The sequence below is a fragment of the Eschscholzia californica genome, unplaced genomic scaffold (genome assembly GCF_041429995.1).
Source record: "Eschscholzia californica isolate CP2 unplaced genomic scaffold, dmEscCali1.0.p SCAF_5, whole genome shotgun sequence".
Taxonomy (NCBI): domain Eukaryota; kingdom Viridiplantae; phylum Streptophyta; class Magnoliopsida; order Ranunculales; family Papaveraceae; genus Eschscholzia; species Eschscholzia californica.
Genome location: NW_028238472.1, coordinates 40,345,154 through 40,364,891, shown reverse-complemented (window position 1 = coordinate 40,364,891; position 19,738 = coordinate 40,345,154). Strand labels below are relative to the sequence as shown.

At 37.7% G+C, this 19,738-nt stretch overlaps 2 protein-coding genes across 2 annotated transcripts; both read right to left on the bottom strand.

Moving 5' to 3' along the window:
* Window positions 1-8,852: 8,852 nt before the first annotated feature.
* LOC147539204 (uncharacterized) lies at window positions 8,853-11,988 on the bottom strand. The gene is made up of 2 exons (XM_086642096.1): window positions 10,516-11,988; window positions 8,853-10,389 (listed from the first exon to the last, which is right to left on the bottom strand). The coding sequence occupies exons 1-2, from the start codon at window positions 11,601-11,603 to the stop codon at window positions 9,132-9,134; spliced, it is 2,346 nt and encodes a 781-aa protein (XP_086498222.1). The 5' UTR covers window positions 11,604-11,988; the 3' UTR covers window positions 8,853-9,131.
* Window positions 11,989-17,684: 5,696 nt separating this feature from the next.
* LOC147539203 (F-box/kelch-repeat protein At1g57790-like) lies at window positions 17,685-19,726 on the bottom strand. The gene is made up of 2 exons (XM_086642095.1): window positions 19,385-19,726; window positions 17,685-19,220 (listed from the first exon to the last, which is right to left on the bottom strand). Exons 1-2 carry the CDS (start codon window positions 19,642-19,644, stop codon window positions 17,966-17,968), a joined length of 1,515 nt encoding a protein of 504 aa, XP_086498221.1. The 5' UTR covers window positions 19,645-19,726; the 3' UTR covers window positions 17,685-17,965.
* Between the last annotated feature and the right edge of the window lie 12 nt (window positions 19,727-19,738).

The window sequence follows — 19,738 nt, the reverse complement described above, 5'->3', positions numbered from 1 at the left end:
TAATAGTGCATGTTCAATGGTTTCAATTTCCGAGCAGTTTGGGCAGGTGTAATTGTTTCCGATATACTTACCTATTCTGTCGCGGACTGGTAGCTTTCGAGCAAATCTTCTAAATGAAGAGTTTTATTCGAGGGATAGTTGGGAGAGACCAGATGAAGTTCCAGTTATGAGGAGGTTGAGATTGAGATTGAGATTGATTAGTTATGCTAAGATGATGGTACATAGATTTAACAGTGAAATTACCTGATTCCGTAAGAGCCCATTTCATTTGATCGGGACCATCATTATGCAGGGGGATGGTGTGGATGAGATTTTGGGTATGTACATCGAAAGTAGCGCGGAGAATCTCATCATTCCACTGATTGTTGGTGATAAGTTGAGAAACTTTGGTAAGAATAGAGTTGTTGGAGTTAGGAATGGTGCTGGTAGTATTTGGGATCCACTTGTCAGTCCAGATGTTAATGTTTTCGCCCGAGTGTACTTCCCATGTAATAAGATGATCGATGTTGTCATAATGTCTTTTGATTACTTTCTAATTCCACGAATGGTGGGATTTGGCTGGCCCAGGAGTATTAGAGTTATGAAAATATTTGGCTTTCAAGAATTGGACCCACAGAGCTTCAGGGTCGGATTTGAGGCGCCAAGCCAGTTTGCTTAGGAGGGCGGTGTTGTCGAGATGAGGATCATGGATACCTAGCCCTCCTTATTTCTTCGGAAGACATATATATGACCATGCTTTGGTACATATACCTTTGGACTTTCCCCACTAGAAGGATTTTTGCAAAGTCGCTATGCTTTTGCTAACGCTTTTCGGGAATGCGAAGCATTGCATCTGATATCGGGGAACGGCCGAAGCAACAACTGAGATGACAACTGTGCGGCCAGCCTGAGAAAGGAAAGAATGGCTCCACTTGGAGAGTTTGGATTTGATATGGTCCAAAATAGTGTGGAAGACCTTAGTTTTCTGGGCTCCGATGAATAGTTGGGCCCCGAGATATTTATCAGAGATGGAAGCATATTTGACTTTTAGAGTTCTCATAACGATGCGTTTAAACTTAAGATGAGAATTTTTTGAATAGAAGATATTGGATTGGGTATAGTTAATACTTTGACCCGAGGATTCACAGAAGAGGTTCAAAATGTTTTTGAGGTTGTGGATGTTAGCTATCGAGTTTTTGCCAAAGATGATACAGTCGTCGGCGAACAATAAATGAGAGATAGTGAGGTTAGGGTTGTTGGTTGGAAACCCCAAAAAAGGTGTTTGGTCCGAGTTGGAAGCAAGAAGTCTGCTGAGGCCTTCCATGGCCAAAGTGAAGAGGAAAGGAGAGAGCGGGTCACCCTGTCGGATGCCCCTGGTAGGGAAGAAGGTGGGGATTGGACAACCGTTGATGAGGACAGACATAGAGGAGGTCGAGATGCAGTTGGAGATCATATTAATCCAGTGATCCGAAAAACCCAGCCGCCTCATAATATCCACCAGAAAAGACCATTCGACGCGGTCAAAAGCTTTCGACATATCTAATTTTAGGCCAAAGTATCCAGTGGATCCTTTCATCTTTTTAAAAGAATGGATGAGTTCTTGACCTATTATGATATTATCAGATATTTTCTCCCGGGGACGTAGGCTGCTTGGAAGGGAGAAATGATGTGATTAAGGTTGTATTTTAATCTTTCAGCTAAGATTTTAGTAATAATTTTATAAGTGGTATTTAGAAGATTGATGGGACGATAATCCGCTGGGGTTTGAGGTGTGGGGGTTTTGGGGATAAGGCAGATGTGAGAATGATTGGTACCCAGGGGAAGAAAGGTTGTATGGAAGAAGTTCTAAACAAGATTGTATATATCGCCACTGACTGTGTCCCAGTTGGATTGGAAGAAATAAGGAGGGTAACCATCAGGACCAGGCGCTGCATCTTTCTTGAGCCAATTAATAGCTAAGTCAATCTCAGATTTGTCTGGAATTGCAATGAGCTCTGCATTCTGGGAGTGAGAGATAAGAGGTTGGAAAAGATTGGAGATGATGGGATCAGTAGACACCTGAGAGGTGGAGTTGAGTTTGTGGAGGTGAGTAGTAAAAGTGGAGAAAATCTCATTCATGTCTTCCTGCCATTCTACTTGTGTTTTAGTATAATAAAATTTTATGATCTTTAGGGGCTTTTCATTCGCGATCTTGAAGATCTTTTTATTATATGACCTTTACGGTCTTTTTCATTTTATGACTCTTAGGGATTTTTTATTTAATTTTTGTGTTGTTACTCCTTTTCCTTGATGAGGTTATTTACGTTTGGAAGTTATGTGTTGTACTATACTTATGTAACTCTCATGTTGTACTCAGAGGAGTTACAATTCTCAACCATTTAATGTTCTGGATTGATTTCCAACTTATGAATGAAATTCTAGTGTAACTCAAAAAAAAAATTCTCTACGATTCTATTCTAACTATCAACGAATCCCTAAGAGGAAGGGGAATTGTAATTCTTTCTACTGCCCGAGGTATAATGTGAGAACGAGAGGCTCGACTAGAAGGAATCGTAGGAGAAATTTTGTGTTATATATGGTGGCCCTTCTAGTACCCGAGTTGACTCGGTAACTTCATATTTGTGAAAAAACAAAAATAAAAAAAGAAAAATGGAAGGAACTCCAAATTTTTTTTTTTCGGGCGCCCGTAATTCTAAGGCCCAAAATATGGGAGATAATAGGAAAGGAGGCCCAATCATAAATATTAATGCAAAAAAAAAACTCACTTTGTAAAAATATTTCTAGAGAAATGCTAGAGAAATACTAAAAATTTGGTTAACATAATATAATTCCAGACAAATTTTGTTAGAATCAATAAGATGCTAGAGAAATATAATTATTGCAGGAGAATCAAATAAATTAAATGAACATCAACTTTTTTGAGAAATTTTTCAAAACCGAAATCAATCAAAATCGAATCTTTTGAAACCTTTTTCAATTATCAACTTTGAAATCAACTTGAGTAACTTTAAATCATATTCAAAACTAATCAAATTGAGGCCTTAAACACTTTTAGACATAACTATCTATCTAAACAAGCATAGATTAGTCTGAAACTTAGCAAAAATTAGGTACGTGCAACAGGCCTTTTGTACTATCTATGGGTCATACCCATTGTTATACGTCACATCCCTCTAGTCATATCTTCCGATCAAGTTGACAATCTTTGATGTAACCCGATGCATGATCCGGACGAAGTTAGTCGCGAATTGCTTCGTGATTCGACGATCGAAGTTGGTTTCTAGCTAAACACTATGACCCTTAAATCATCTGAACTTGATGATCTTCTTCATCAATTGTCCTATCTGACAAATTGCTCGAATTGCATCTTTGGCCGAAGGACATCTCCTTCACACCCCCTCTTAAGCCCATGAAGTCGCAAGCTCGAGTCTCGGTGGAAGCAGTTTGCCATCAAGATTTATCTCATGTAATTTATGCAATATGTAAAGTAAATCGTATAATTAATTTGTCGGGCTTTAGGCCTTTTTCATTATGGTTTTAAATTAGGCGGTTATCGTGCTCATCACATCGTCATGATGTATCAATGCCTTGTAACGACTAACGTTGATCGTAGTCGATTTTCCAAAAAAAAAATACAAAATCTTAATAATGTCTTAAGATCTCGTGAACGAGAGGAATCACCATTAATGTAAGAGGCAACTAACATCAAGAAAGAATATTCCTTCGTCTCAAACGAAGACATGCATCGACTTAAACTAAGACATATATAATGAAGATATATGTCTCAGGTAAAGAAAAATTCTCTCTACAGTTAGACAAACATTTTTAAGGTTTTAGGTCGTTTTTTTGTTCCAGCCCATAAAGGATTTTCAATTGGCTAGAGTGAAAAAATCCCAATTTCTACCAAAACGGATGAAATTGCTTTTACGTTTTCAATCATTCATCACAAAAAATACAACATATTTCATTTGATGTTGGCGATATTTGTTTACATTTTCATTATCTTTCTAAGCCAAGGTTGTTAGGGTTTCCATCTTTTTTTGACCGTGTAAAAGTTTAGGGGAAGGACTGATTATTTTATCTCAATTAATTCGGGATATGTTGCAAACAAATAAGATGTATCCATCCCTATACTAAAAGCAATGATCTCCTTATCTAATGCACTACCTATACTAAGCAATGCTCTTCCTATGCCAAAGACCAATCCATGGGGCGTTAAGAGAGATCATTGCTTATGTGCCCTATAAACGTACCCTCAGTTCTAAACTTGTATCTTTTATGTGGCACGGTTATTTTTGTAAAGAAATAATTAGCTATTTTGAATATATATGACGATTTGATCTCTATTTTGTTCAATTTCAAACATTGATGAGTTGACAATTAGAGATATCTCAAGAGTACACTATAGAAATAGAATCTTCTTTGAGATAATTTCGATTCAATCATGGTATATGACACTTGTTGAATCCCCTCCCAAAATGAGCTCTGGGGTCTACATCTACTTGGCAAATGGTGGTGCACTGAAAGCTGACGAAGCTTCAACATCATCTACTGACCTGCATCCAAGGAGGATCCATTAAAATCCCCTGATTTTGCCTGACTCAACTGTCTAAGGTTTTTGAAGGAGTAATGAGCTGGTTCACTCCATATGTTTATATCATTTCCATGTCCAACTTCCAACATTGTCAATCGATGGCAAGTTTTTTAATACAACTCCAACGCCATGAGGTCCCTGTTCATTTTGAATTTCTTAAATTTCCATGAGGCCAGTCCTCAGACCTTTAAACCAAGTTACTTTTTCAAGAATATAGGTACATTTTCAAAGTGACTGCATGGGAAGACAATTTGTCAAGCCAACTAAGAGCTCTTCAAGTGTGGCCTTGGACCATCAACTGACTGCAAATTAAATAAATCTATCTATGGGCTCAAGCAAGCTTCGTGTGAGTGGTACTACAAGTTTCATCAAGGTGTAGTCTCATTTGATTTTGACATAGATGTTGAAAATTGTAAGTATCACGATTCAGTGGGAGTATAGTAATATTTCTAGATTTATCATCAAAATGGAAATGTTGCATAAAGTTTAGAAATCTAACCTAGGAGAGATTTGGATTAGTATATCATAGTCACTCCAAGAGCTTTCTTAGATCACCCTACAAGAGTTACAAAAGAAAAAGTTTGTAAGATATATAGTTTGGCAGACACTAACCTAGGAGACGTCTTTGTCGGCAACATAGATAAATTTTGTCTTAATCAGCGCTCTAAAGCGATATTAAAGTTAAAAAAATGCATATGTAATATGTATTAGCTTGTGTTGTAGTTAATTATGATACAATTTATTAAAAGCAGGCAAAATAAGTTTTGCTATTTACAAAGAATTAGGAAATTTGTGCCCACATCAAGAAGTCGGATCCTCTGGGAGATCATAAAGCATTTGATTCTGACCATAGTGAATGTAAATAATTGCAGAGTCGGTATAAGGCTACATTCGTCTATTTGCTGAAAGAGCTATGTTAGGAAGAGTATTAATAAATACTCATAGCTTCTTTGTCATGTAGTAGAATTTGTAGCAACTGATAGTACATCCAACTTTGGATTAGGTTTGCAGTATTTTGTCACCAAAAATGTCATTTTAAGGGTATGAAAATACCATTAAAGTTATATTGTGGCAATTATTTTGCATCTGTTTCATATTAACAACAATGAGAGCTATGCCATAAAGTTTTGGTTGTGAAAGAAAGGACACTGAGTGGATTTCTGATAGAGCATATTAAAACAAACTCCATTATCGTGGATCCACTAACTGAGGGATTAACACCAAAGGTGTTTAATGGGAACATTGTTCTCATTGGTGCTATATCATTATATGATAATAAGGTTTAGTGGGAGTTTGCACACATATGGGTTGGTGTTATTCAAACATTGCTCTATGTTTTGGTTTTTGGTATTTTTTGCAGAAATAAAGTATTAAAGCTAATTAACAATCTATCCTATTATGTTAAGGTTGATCTCACTAAAGACTAGTTGGAAATAGGCATGGTAAGATCACATTGCATGTAATTTCCATGCTACACGTCCATGATTAATCTATGTCATTTGGTTATGTTGGTATGTGTGACTACTGATGGATTTAGTGACGATTTAATGTTAGGAAAGTCCCTTTAATCCCATACTAGCACAACTAATAGACCAGATTGTGTTTGGATAGCTGATATATGATAGCGCATTTTGAGCTCATAAGGATGTATTCCATATAACATATGTGACCCAAGTGGGAGATTGTTGGAAAAATCCAACACATGTGGGCTCACATATGTAAAGGTGTGTGTATGACTATCTTAAAGTATGGTTAAGTCAAATGGTGATCTAATACGGTTAAATATTGACCAAAGGTATCAAAGTGTCGTGGAATAAACGTGTAGAGACCATTAAGTGATTTCTAATTTGATGAGGGGCCAAATTAGAAATAAAAGTCTATATAAATAGGGGTTATAGTCTCCATTTGGGCTTCTTCTCAAGCTCTCTAATTTGTATGACGTCCATTCATCACAAGAGAAATTCTAAGGAGAAGAAGAACCAAATGGAAGATCATATCAAGCCAATCAACTCAATTAAGGTATGAACCAAAAGGTACGCTTCCGCTTTCATGTTCCGTCATCTCTTTGAGTCTAATGGAGTTATGTTAATAAGTTTATGTATAATATTTTGTTTGATCATAATCGGGTTAGTAGCATGATTACATTATGATTTAAGGATAAATTTTATAACACCTGCATCCAAGGAGGATGGGTCCATTAGAATCCCCTGAATTTGTCTTACCCAACTGACCAAGGTCTAGTGTTAGAATCAAGTAAAAAGTGTTTTTGAAGGAGCAATGAGTTGGTTCACTACAGATGTTTATATCATTTTCGTATCCAACTTAGGGCATTCTCGATCGGTGGCAAGTGTTTTTTAATACAACTCCAACACCATAAGGTTCTTATTCATTTTGAATTTCTTAAATTACCATGAGGTCATCTCATCAAAAAAAAAATTACCATGTGGTCCCTTCAGACAAAGTTACTTTTTCAAGAACATAGGTTACTTTGTCAAGCCAATTGAGCTCTTCAAGTGTGCCCTTGGACCAGTTAGGTTCAACCCAACTGCAGTATAACTTCTTTAATCTTGTGACCTTGTGCTCCATTATGCTTAAAAGTTCTGCTGGATCAGGAAGTCATAGAGGGATTACGAGCAGTTTTGGATTCTCTAATCTTGTATAATGCTACTCGAATGTTGAGACCGAACGAATCTCAACTTTTTTTTTTTTTCTCTCTCTCTCTCTCTCCTGAGCAATTCTTGAGGTGAAACTTCATTAACATTTCGGACCTGAAGACAAATTTTGCACTCTCTTTTCACTTAAGGACAACTATTTTTATTTTTTATATTATGAATGAGAAACTAGGTTGAATAGGCGAGTAGATGTATCCACTGTACCCGTATTGACAACTAGCAACTATATTTTGCATTTCTCTTGTTGGCTTGGAAATTTCATTCTGAATTTTTCAATCTTTAGGTTGCCTATCCACATTGTGCCACATGCTTTAGACGATGTTATCCTGGTGGGGCGACTTTGATCACAACTCGAAAAGTTTATTTGATGGAGTTAGTCAACTATTGACCATCAGTTCCGACTCAAGCTCCAACTCCTACTCCTGCTAGGGAACTTCCCAAAGCGGACACTGATACAGAAGCGAATCATAGGGAAAATGGTGAAGATCAAGTAGTTGTCGAAAATGGAAGCCCTCTAGATGTCGACAAAGCTAACCAAATCAATGCTCTCAACACAGATGAAAGAGTTCAGAATACAAGTGATAAGCACAAAGAAATTTGAGCCCTAATCTAATAAATAAAGAACTGCATTTCTTCATGGGTTGTCCAACCTACCCAGTTTGTGCTACTCCTGCCTATATTTTTGTTTACCGAAACTGTCGTATCAGGGGGAATGTAGAACTAAATTTACAGGTGAAATGTTATTTAGTTCACATGGTTTGTTTGAGGAAAGACAAATATAGCTATACTATGTAGTCTCATATATTTTTTTTAATAGAAATGAGCTTTTGGGTTCAATTTCCTTCACTTTCTTGTGTACTGATTTCAGTGGATCTTAGTTAGAAGTGTGGGCAATGTAAATTATGATGAAAGAGTCTAATAGAGTAAATGAACAAGACAGATAAAGTTCACTGTTTCCGGCAGAAGGTTTTTTCAAAATGAACAGTGATAAACAGACATGGTGAAACTTGAAAGAGTCTCACAGAGTAAATGAACAGTGATGAACAGACATGGTGTTTTGGGCTGATAAAAGACACCCCAACTAGAGTTTGTTGAAGAGTAAACTCCTAAAGTTCCAAAAAATCTAGGCAATGCAACTTCACATCATAACAAACTGAATAAATGAATATGAATGAACCAAAGACGAAGGAACATAATGGGTAACCTTTTTCCGCTGCACAGAAGGCGGTGGCTTTCCGACAATAAAGAGATTTTCAAAATGTTATTGGACTTGAGTTGGATTTTGTTTCATGAGTTGACCTTAGGTCCGAGTACAGATGCAGAAGATAAAATCTTCGGTGAATCAGCCCGAGAATCAGTAAGTTTTGTGGAAGCTATTTGGTTTTGATGGGAAACCAAATCGAGAGGGAGAAACTTTGGGTTGTAATTCTGAGTGTCTCAAAACAGAGATGACACTCTTGCATTTATAGTCAATTGAAACAGAGATAACAACCTCATCCATCATTATCCTCTTACCCTATCTACTTGACCATCTGTACAAACAGTAATGTTACATGAAATCCCCAGAAAGAATAATATCAATAGAAGAATAATAAGAACACCGAGAATGAAAAACAAAGAAAGAGATAATTAATTTCACTCTAGTTGAGTAGTTCCAATTCCAATAATATCTAACCCTTAGGTTTACTACAAAAAACTTTAGGCCTAGCAGACGTGGGTCGAAGCTACTAGACATGACAAGAAGCTTCGAGTTCTTGACCGCAATATAATATCTTCAACCATTTCCCATCAAAATGAGAGAATCTTATAGAAGCAAATGAATGTTATCAATCAAATTCGGTGCTTCTGATAGAAGTCAAGATGGGTAGTTGATGTTCAAGCTTGGTTCAGCATTTTTCAAGAGTAACACCATCTTCTACCTCATGTTCAGATAATTTATTTAGCCAATTGAGCTCCTCGACTGTGTTCTTGGACCAACTAGGTTCAATCCAACTGCTATATAATTGTTCATCGCAGTTGGTGAAATCCTGAGCAGAGTGTTGACCCCCAACAGAATGATACTTACCTGTGTCGAGGGAGAAAAATATAATCTTTTCGTCGTGGAATCTGGAGAAGTATATTCTGTTCTCCATGGAAGCATCTGGAGCTATTGCTGACAAACATGAGGTACTGCTGATAAACAGCATATTCTTGTGTAAACTTTCAACTTCAACCCAGACCTTCTCTTCCCAATCGAGTCTGAAAACACGAACTCCCTTTCCAGCGTGACCAACAACTACTGATAAAAGCTTTCCTTCGCACTCCACCAAGTAACACTCGTATATAGAACTACATGGTCTTCGCGACTTTCCATGTGCATACCACCTCAAGTTTTCGGGAGAAAAAATTCCTAAAGTTCCATTATGATCTAGGCAAAACAAGTTCCCGTTGCAGAAAACTGGATTATTAGTCCTTGGCACAAATTCCATGCCTAACCCAGCCGCAGGAACGAATTGCTCGACCCAAGCAGCATCTCCTCGTGAAGTGATGAAGAGTTCACCATGAATTGAATCTACTGATAGACGAAATGCGGTAAAGACAAAAACTTTACAGTCAGAAGACGTAGGTACGGACGAGAATGACATTCCAGCAAACATGCCAAGTAAATTTGGTAACTCCGGAAGATGGATAACATCCCTTGTGAAAGGATTGAAGAAAAATATGCATTTCTCTCCTCTAGACATTAATAGCCAACCACCCTTTGAGAATCTTATTGTAGAATCTAACAAAAACTCTGAGAGGTTCATGAGATACCTTTTGTTATTACACATTGGATCTATAAAGTTATAAATGGTATCGTTTTTTCTAGAGAAAACCAACCATGGAGGTACAGTGGCATGAAAGATATCTGTAGAAGACATTTTCGACTTCACTTCAGGGACTGCTAATCGATTTTTTCTACAAACTGTACGGAAACGCAGGTAATCTACAGCGTGGAGATAACTAGCAATTAAGCCTATATCATTTTCATTAAGAGTATCCCAAGCTCCTGTCTGTTTTATTTCTCCCCCATTGCTTCTCTTGCTGCCCTCATCACAATTAATGTCGTTTTCTTCAACTTTCGCGTTGCCTAACATATTTGTTTCTATGCTTCCCTCAGCGACCCTACAAGATTTATGTGCACCAATTATTATATTAACACCAAATAAACATATCACTCGTAAAGCAATGCATGTAAGTAAACCCAAAGTCGATTTATACATCAAACACTGTGTTATTGTTCAAAGTTACCTGAAATTTGTAGGCATTGACATCCAATCCGGACTATACTCGGGCTTTGTTAAATTTGTGCATGATAAAGAAACTGAAATTCTTTGCAAAAGTGGGTCAAATTTGTACAAGATATTTTTACCATCTTGAGCATAATAGATACAACCCCTTGTTAGACCCAAATCCATAGCTGAACAAGAAGCTGTAGTTTGTCCGCCAAAAAACAGTACGTGATCAACCAAGTCATGAACTTCTTCCCACATCATCACAGATAAATTCATCTTAAAGACTTTAAAATCAAGAATGTCTGTAAATCCAGGTATCTTAACATATTTAATAACCTCGAAGAGTTCATTACTAGATTCTATATAGTTTACGCGGGGATAAACTAAATGATATCCTCTTAATGCTGAATATTCATTCTCAACACATACTTCAAACTGCTTTATAGAGAGACTGTCACCATCATCATCATCATCATCATGAAGATCAAGTTTTTTCTCCACGACGATGTGAAATTTTTTGCGGAAAGTGTTGTATGGAATGTGTAGCTTACCTTCAACACAAATCAGATGTGAAGAGATATTATGATACCCCGTATTATAATCATCCTCAACAGGGAGTTTCTGGGTTCTCCATTTTGTGTCTCTTCCAGGACAGCAAAACATAAGATCGTTACTTTTAAAAAGGTTGAAATAAACCATGGAATCAGAATTAGTTGGAGCTGAAGATAATACAAAACCATAGAATCCCATATAGTTTTCCTGTTCGACCCATGTAAGCATATTAGGTAGCTCAACTGTTTCGAGAGTCTCAGGATTCCATAAAAAACAATCCCCATATTTCCAATTTAAGTAATGATAATCTGGGTTGTTAAAAAGTATAATAAACCATCCTTGATGAGAATTAGATTGCCAATAAGAAGTTCTACTCAATTCTGGTATACACTTTCTGTAAATTTTGTTGTGGGGTTCACATAGATTAACGAAATCTTGATCTTCTCCATCTTCACCAGTGGGGTAGACGAGCCAAGGTGCCGCCATGGGAGGTGGTGGCTGAAGGTGTAAGGTTCTCTTTCCATTTTCTGATACTATTGAATTTTCTTCCATGGATGTGTGTGTGTGAGAAAGAGAGACGTAATTGTATAGCAGAGAGTATTGACTTATGAATAAATACAAGGGAGAAGAGAAGAAGTCTAACCTTTTTATTGGAAGAGTTTGAGATTATTAAAAGGTTTTCCTTCTTCATGTTGAACTCTGAATTAGTAATACCCGTCAGTAGGATCATCTGAATTTAGTAACTTCCTAATCGACCATAAACCCTAATTCCATAGGGACTCCCATTGTTTAGAAAGTCTAAAATTTTGAAATTACATATGATAGACGACGAACCTCTTGAGTGGGAATAAACGGTTTGCTCAAAAGATTTTAATTTAGTTAAAATTTCTTAAAAGATTTAACTTTTAGTTTGCTCCAAGTAGCATTACTCATTTTCTTTAGGTTTCAGCTCTGACCACTTTTTTAATTTGCGACAACTTTGCAGCGTCTTGCGACAGTTTTGTAATGCCTTACGACAAGCGCTTTGGGGAAAGCTGAATAGTTTTCGGGGTGTGAAATTTTAAAGGGAATATGTAAAATTTTGAAAATATTCTGGAGAAATTTTCCACCTCACCTCTCTCTCACCAGTCACCACCTCACCTCTTCTCTCTCTCCTCCATCTCATCTCTTCTCTCTGCACCTCATCTTCTTGCCACTTCATCATCTTCACCGACAAAGGTCGCCGGTCGGCAAACTTTCCGGCCGGCGACCTTCAAACATAAAAAATAAGGAAAAAAAGTTTTTATTTATTTATTTCATCTCCTCTCTCTCTCTCTCTAAACTCCGGCGAAGGGAAACCCCCTTTGCTGGAGTTTAGAGAGAGAGAGAGGAGATGAAAAAAAAAACTTTTTTTTAGAGAGAAAGAGGAGAGATGAAATAAAAAAAAAAAAACTTTTTTATGTTTGAAGGTCGCTGGCCGGCGACCTTTGCCGGTGAAGATGATGAAGTGGCAAGAAGATGAGGTGGCAGAGAGAAGAGATGAGATGGAGGAGAGAGAGAAGAGGTGAGGTGGAGAGAGAGAGGTGAGGTGGAGGGAGGTGAGGTGGAGGTTTTTATTTCCCTCTAACAACTTACAAAATAAAATTGTCAAACAAAATTGACTAATTTTTGACCAAGTCTTCACACCCCGGAAACTATTTAGCTTTCCCCAAAGCGCTGACCTTTTATTACTGTTTTGCAATAACTTTGGAGCGTCTTGCAACACCTTACAACATCTTTGCAACGTCTTGCAACACCTTTATTGGATTTTTTAACCAAACAAATCGCAAATATTTGGATTTTTAACAAAAAAATAATTTAACTTGTCTTTTTAACCAAAAAAATTGAAATTTAGGTCTTCAACCCAATTTCCTGCGCCCAAATCCATGGGGGTTATGAAAGAGAGGCCCAAGAGGTAAAAAAGGGCGGCTATAAATGCAACCTTATTTCTTGTATTTTTGCAATACAAAACTCGAAACCTTTTTTTTTAGTAAACGCCTTCCCACTTATTTAGCAATATTATTAGGCTACACCCCTAAAAATATTATCATGCGTTAACCCCCAAAGCCCTTTTTTACGTCAAAAGTTCGTTATGTAGTGGGGTGCGAGTCACGTGCTTCTTATCGGAAGAGAGTACCCCACCACAATCTGACGACCACTGGAGGCTAACACTTTCGACGACCAAGATCGAATCCTTCCGTTCAAAATTGTCTCATCAACTGATCACCTACCCAGTTGAAGGCGGGAACTACCATCATCTTTTACTTTTTCTCATTCGACTTCTCTCTTAGCGAAAGCTACGAACGAAATCCTAAAACCAATTTCTTATCTACAAACTTGAATCAGGGCCGAATCAAAGGGGTTTTGAGCATCTTTCACTATATTCATGTCCGTTTTTGTTTCCTTTAGGTCAGTCGAGTAATCTTGGTTTGTTTGATTCTTACGAGGTTTGTAAGTATCTCTTAAGCAAACTTCTTTATTTGTTTATTTACCATTTGAGCGAGGGTCATTTCTTTGTATACACTCAATATTTGTTATTTTCAGTCTCGAGTTTAGGGTTTTCTTTCATATTGATGTTTTCATCTCGTCCTGCAATGTTCTCTTTTAGTTTTTTTGGTAGTGATGTTGCTATGTATGAGATAGTCCATATCATAATTGATTGTTGTTAATGATGTTGTTCTGTAAGAGAGCATATATTTTTCTTTATTTTTGCAAATGTTCATACTCTGTAATGAGAGCATTGTCTTCTCCTATTTTTGAGAACAATACTTATTTGCAATGTTATTGTATAGTTAGAGAACTAGAATGGTTAACTTGTGTGTTATGGATTTAGAAAGATTCTGATTTTTCTTATCTTAACATTGTTGCTTTGTTTGCTATGATTTTTTTTGTCTGTCAGGCCTAGGGCAGAGCTTGGAAGTAAAACTGATGGCGAACATCTCCCTCTTGGGCCTCTCGGCCATAGTATTAGTGGGTCTGACGACCAGGTTTCTAGTTTTACGCTTCCGCCAAAATCTACATAAAAAACTCTTGTGGTTAACTATAATGGTCACTGTGAAGGAGATGTCCTTCGGCTAAAGATGCAATGCGAGCAACTTGTCGGATAGGACAATTGATGAAAAAGATCATCAAGTCTGGATGATTTAGGGTCGTAGTGTTTAGCTAGAAATCAACTACGATCGTCAGACTGCGAAATGGTTCGCGGCTAACTTCGTCTGGATCCTAGAACGGGTTACACCACAGAGTGTCAACGTGATCGGAAGATATGACTAGAGGGATGAGACATATAACCATGGGTAAGACCCATAAATATGCCCAAAAAGCCTAAAGAAGTTTAGGCAAAGATAGTACAAAAAACCCGAATAAAGGGAATTTGGGCCGGGCACCAAGAGGGAGATTTTGGGCCCAAAAGAGAACTGGCCATGCTCGCCGTGTGCCCCTACAGGGGCCGGCCAGATCTGCCCAAGATGGGCATGCTATGTTCGGCCAAGAGAGAGGGAAAGAGAAAATAACAACTAGTTGTTATTTTTGACTATTCCCTAAATCTTATTCAAAAGGGCTTTTAAGAAACCTAAAGGGTTTTACTCTAACTGAGGGTTCTACAATGTCTCTTAAGAGTTGAATAAGGTGTGATACATTCTCAAGAAGCTTTCAATCTCTACAACATCAAGTAGAGAAGAAAGAGAGATAATTCCCAATACTATCTATCTAGTCAAATAAGAAGTGTTCTTCAATCTAACCACCATTGAAGTTCTAGCTAACAACAAGGTGAGAGATCAAGGTGATTGCTCGGTGTCCCAAGTAGAGGAGCTACAATTGCAACTCTTGGTCTTCCCAAAAGTGATTGGAAAGGTTCGAGGGAAAACTAACGATTAAGGTAATCTTCAAAGTAGTTAACTTAGGTAAAATCGTTAGCTTATGCATGAGATCCTGTGGATCCTAGTGTTAGACATTAGATGTCTGAGATTCCGCTGCCAAACTAGGAGACACCATAACTCAACAGTGGCGTCGGAGCCTCTTGCATATTGCTAATTATTGCCATGTTTCGGACCAATCTATGCTTGTTTAGATAGATAGTTGTGTCTAAAAGTATTTTACGCATCAATTTGATTAGTTCTGAATGTGATTTAAAGTTATTCAAGTTGATTCTTGGAAAAATTTCAAAAAGGTTCAATTTTGATCTATTTCGGTTTTTGAAAAGAGTTGTTGTTATCAAATTTAGAAGTTGTTTAAAACCAAAAAATTTGGGTTTTTAGAAGTTTTCTAAATCTATAGAACAATAGCTTTTGGAAACTAAAAAAAAAAGGAAGCTTTTCAATACGTGGGAGTTTCTAAAATCTGGTCGAGACCGTCTGGTCCTGGTGACCGAAACGAGTGCCGGAAGCTTCCTAGACGCGTCTTGGACGCGCCCAAGGATATCCGAGTGGGTCTCGGTCTTACAGACCGAGACACCATGAATTCGGACTTGACCAAACACGTCCTAGACGCGTCTGGGAAGTCCTAGTTAAAAGTGTGGGCAATGTCCCATGGATCCATAAGCTACAAAAATTTGCAGGCCCATATCTGTGTTGCCTGATATTCTGTTCTAGAGCCCTCCAAACTATGAAGGAAGTTAGATGTAAATTATGATGAAAGAGTCTAATAGAGTAAATGAACAAGACAGATAAAGTTCACTGTTTCCGGCAGAAGTTTTTTTTTGTTTTTCCAAAGAAGCTGCTTGCAAAAGACATATTTGAGCAGTTTATCATCAAGCTCGGCTTTACGTTATGCCATTCTTGTGAGACATTGTTTTTTGTCTAGATTTCTTAGCAGCCTTATCTGCCAAATCATTTGCTTTTCTATTTACATCCTTAATGGATGAAAGATCAAAAGAATATATCAGAGATTCAGTTTTTTTTCCGATAGTTTTCCTGCTTGTCCAATGACAGCATAATCTCGATTAGGTCGTGCTACGACACTTGTTGAATCCCCTTCCGAAATTAGCTTTGCGATCTGCATTTGCTTGGCAAAGGGTAGTGCACTGAAAGCCAGTGAAGCTTCAACCTCATCTACTGACCTGCATCCAAGGAGGATTCATTAAAATCCCTTGCTTTTGCCTGGCTCATTTTGAATTTCTTCAATTACCTTGAGGTCAGTCTTCAGACCTTTAAACCAAGGTTACTTTTTCAAGAAGATAGGTACATTTTCAAGGTGACTGCATGGGAACACAATTTGTCAAGCCAACTGAGAGCTCTTCAAGTGTGGCCTTGGACCAGTCAGGTTTCAACCCAACTGCAGTATAATTGTTCTTTAGTAGACTAGATATCTTGAGCAGCAGCACAAGGTTGCCCCTCAATGGAGTGTTACATACCCGTATCGAGAGAGAAATACAAAATCGCTTCGTTGTGGAAAGCATATATTGTTCTTCGTGGAAGCATCCAGAGCGATTGCTGACAAACATCAGGTATTGCTAATAAACAACATATTCTTCTGCAAACTTGTAACTTCAACCCAGACCCACTCTTCCTCTTAATCTGAAAACTCGAACCAACTTTCCAAAATAACCAACAAATACTCAGAGAAGCTTTCCTCCTCACTCCGCCAAGTGACAGTGATAAATAGACATGGTGTTTTGGGCTGATAAAAGACACCCCAACTAGAGTTTGTTGGAGAGTAAACTCCTAAACTTCCATAAAGATCTAGGCAATAAAACTTCACATCAAAGAAAACTGAATATGAATGAACCAAAGAAGGCGGCGGCTTTCCGACAATAAAGAGATTTTCAAAATGTTATTGGACTTGAGTTGGATTTTGTTTCATGGGTTGACCTTAGGTTCGAGTACAGATGCAGAAGATAAAATCTTCGGTGAATCAGCCCGAGAATCAGTAAATTTTGTGGAAGCTATTTGGTTTTGGAAGGAACCCTAATCGAGAAGGAGAAACTTTGAGTCGTAATTCTGAGTGTCTCAAAACAGAGATGACTCTCTTGCATTTATAGTCATTTTTTTTTTGAATAAGATGATTTAATATTAAAAGTGAGGGAAAATCAATACAAAGCTAGCCCCCAAAGCAGGGGCGAGAAAACTAAAGAAGAAAAAACCCACAAGAAAAGAAACAGGCAAAAACTATCTGCCCCTATAGTACTATAGGAGTAACAAACTCAAGATGAAAGCATCCCACCCTACGACCAATTCTGTAAATGAAAGAGGGCAAGCCCACTTAAGATTTCTACTCCATTGGAAAATGAGACATTTAGCCGCGAAGTATGAAGAGTCTAGGGATCGCTTCTTATCCCTAAAGATGATTTCGTTCCTTCCTAACCAAATAGCCCAAAAGGGATGAGATTCACAATAGCTCTCTTGTGGCTGTTGCCTTTAATTCCTTTCCATGCCAGAAAAATGTCAGCAATGGCCTCGGGAAAAGTCCAAGCAATATTGAGACTAACTAAGAATTTGTTCCACACTCCTCTTGTCACCCCACATTGAACAAAAAGATGTGTACAGGATTCCTCCTCCACACCACATCAATCACTATCCTCTTACCTCTATCTTCTTGACCATCTGTAGAAACATAATGTTACATGAGATCCCCAGAAAGAATAATATCAATAGAAGAATAACAAGAACACCCACAATAGAAAACAAATATAAAACTTTATTAATTTCAGGTAGATCATTTATAAGCTGTGAACACCGAGAACCAAAAACAAAGAAAGAGATAATTAATTTCACTCCAGTTGAGTAGTTCTAATTCCAATATCTAACCGCTTAGGTTTAACACAAAAAACTTTAGCCCTAGCAGACGTGGGTCGAAGCTACCGCTTTGACAAGAAGCTTCGAATTCTTAACTGAACGTTACCAACCAAGTTAGGTGCTTCTGACAGAAGCCAAGATGGATAGTTCATGTTCAAGCTCGGTTCAGCATTCTTCCAGAGTAACACCATCTTTCACCTCATGTTCAGATAATTTATCAAGCCAATTTAGCTCCTCGACTGTATTCTTGGACCAACTAGGTTCAATCCAACTGCTATATAATTGTTCATCGCAGTTGGTGAAATCCTGAGCAGAGTGTTGACCCCCAACAGAATGATACTTACCTGTGTCGAGGGAGAAAAATATAATCTTTTCGTCGTGGAATCTGGAGAAGTATATTCTGTTCTCCATGGAAGTATCTGGAGCTATTACTGACAAACATGAGGTACTGCTGATAAACAGCATATTCTTGTGCAAACTTTTAACTTCAACCCAGACCTTCTCTTCCCAATCCAGTTTGAAAACACAAACTCCGTTTCCAGCATGACCAACAACTACTGATAAAAGCTTTCCTTCGCACTCCACCAAGTAACACTCATATATAGAACTACATGGCCTTCGAGACTCCTCAAGTGCTTCCCACCTAAAGTCTTTCGCAGAAAAGAATCCTAAAGTTCCATCACGATCTATGCAAAACAAGTTCCCATTGTAGAAAACTGGATTATTAATCCCTCCAACAAATTCCATGTGTAACTCAGTCGAAGGAACGCTTCGCCCGACCCAAGCAGCATCTCCTCGTGAAGTGATTAAGAGTTCACAATGAATTGTATCCAGACGATGTACTGTGAAGATAAAAACTTTACAGTCAGAAGACGTTGGTACGGACGAGAATGACATTCCAGCAAACATGCTAAAGGGTATAACTGGTAACTGCGGAAGATGGATAATATCCCTCGTGAAAGGATTGAAGAAGAATATGGATTTCTTTCCTTTTGACATTAATAGCCAACCACCCTTTGAGAATCGTATTGTAGAATCTAACAAAAACTCCGAGAGGTTCATGAGATACCTTTTGTTGTTACACATTGGATCTACAAAGTTATAGATGGTATCGTTTTTTCTAGAGAAAACCAACCATGGAGGTACAGTGGCATGCAAGATATCTGCAGATGACATTCTCGACTTTACTTCAGGGATTGCTAATCGATTTTTTCCACAAACCGCACGGAAACGCAGGTAATCTACAGCGTGGAGATAACTAGCAATTAAGCCTATAACATTTTCATTAAGAGTAGCCCAAACTCCTGTCTGTTTTATTTCTCCCCCATTGCTCCTCTTGCTGCCCTCATCATAACTATCGTCATTTTCTTCAACTTTAGCGTTGCCTAATATATTTGTTTCTATGCTTCCCTCAGCAACCCTACAAGATTTAAGTGCACCAAAAGATTATTAACTATTCAATAGATATAATTTACAAATCATATTATGATCAACTAAATCAAACATATCACTCGTAAAACAATGCATATAAGTAAACCCAAAGTCGATTAATACATCAAACACTGTGTTATTGTTTAAAGTTACCTGAAATTTGTAGGCATTGACATCCAAGACGGCCTATACGAAGGCGCTGTTAAATTTATGCATGATAAAGAAACTGAAATTCTTTGCAAAAGTAGGTCAAATTTGTACAAGATATTTTTACGCGTTTGAGGGTAATAGATACAACCCCTTGTTAGACCCAAGTCCATAGATGAACAAGATGCTGTAGTCTTTTCGCCACAGAAAAGTACATGATCACCCAAGTCGTGAACTTCTTCCCACACCATCACAGAGAAATTCATCTTGAAGACTTTAAAATCAATAATTTCCCTTAATCCATGTAATTTAATATATTTAATAACCTTGAAGAGTTCATTACTAGATTCTATAGCTTTC

What these genes read in the sequence shown, in the direction of transcription:
- LOC147539203 (XM_086642095.1), bottom strand. Translation starts at nt 19,644, where the DNA reads ATGAATTTCTCTGTGATGGTGTGGGAAGAAGTTCACGACTTGGGTGAT. An exon ending in TCAATGCCTACAAATTTCAG is followed by an intron (nt 19,221 to 19,384) that starts GTAACTTTAAAC and finishes TAAATCTTGTAG; the next exon opens with GGTTGCTGAGGGAAGCATAG.
- LOC147539204 (XM_086642096.1), bottom strand. Translation starts at nt 11,603, where the DNA reads ATGGAAGAAAATTCAATAGTATCAGAAAATGGAAAGAGAACCTTACAC. An exon ending in TCAATGCCTACAAATTTCAG is followed by an intron (nt 10,390 to 10,515) that starts GTAACTTTGAAC and finishes TAAATCTTGTAG; the next exon opens with GGTCGCTGAGGGAAGCATAG.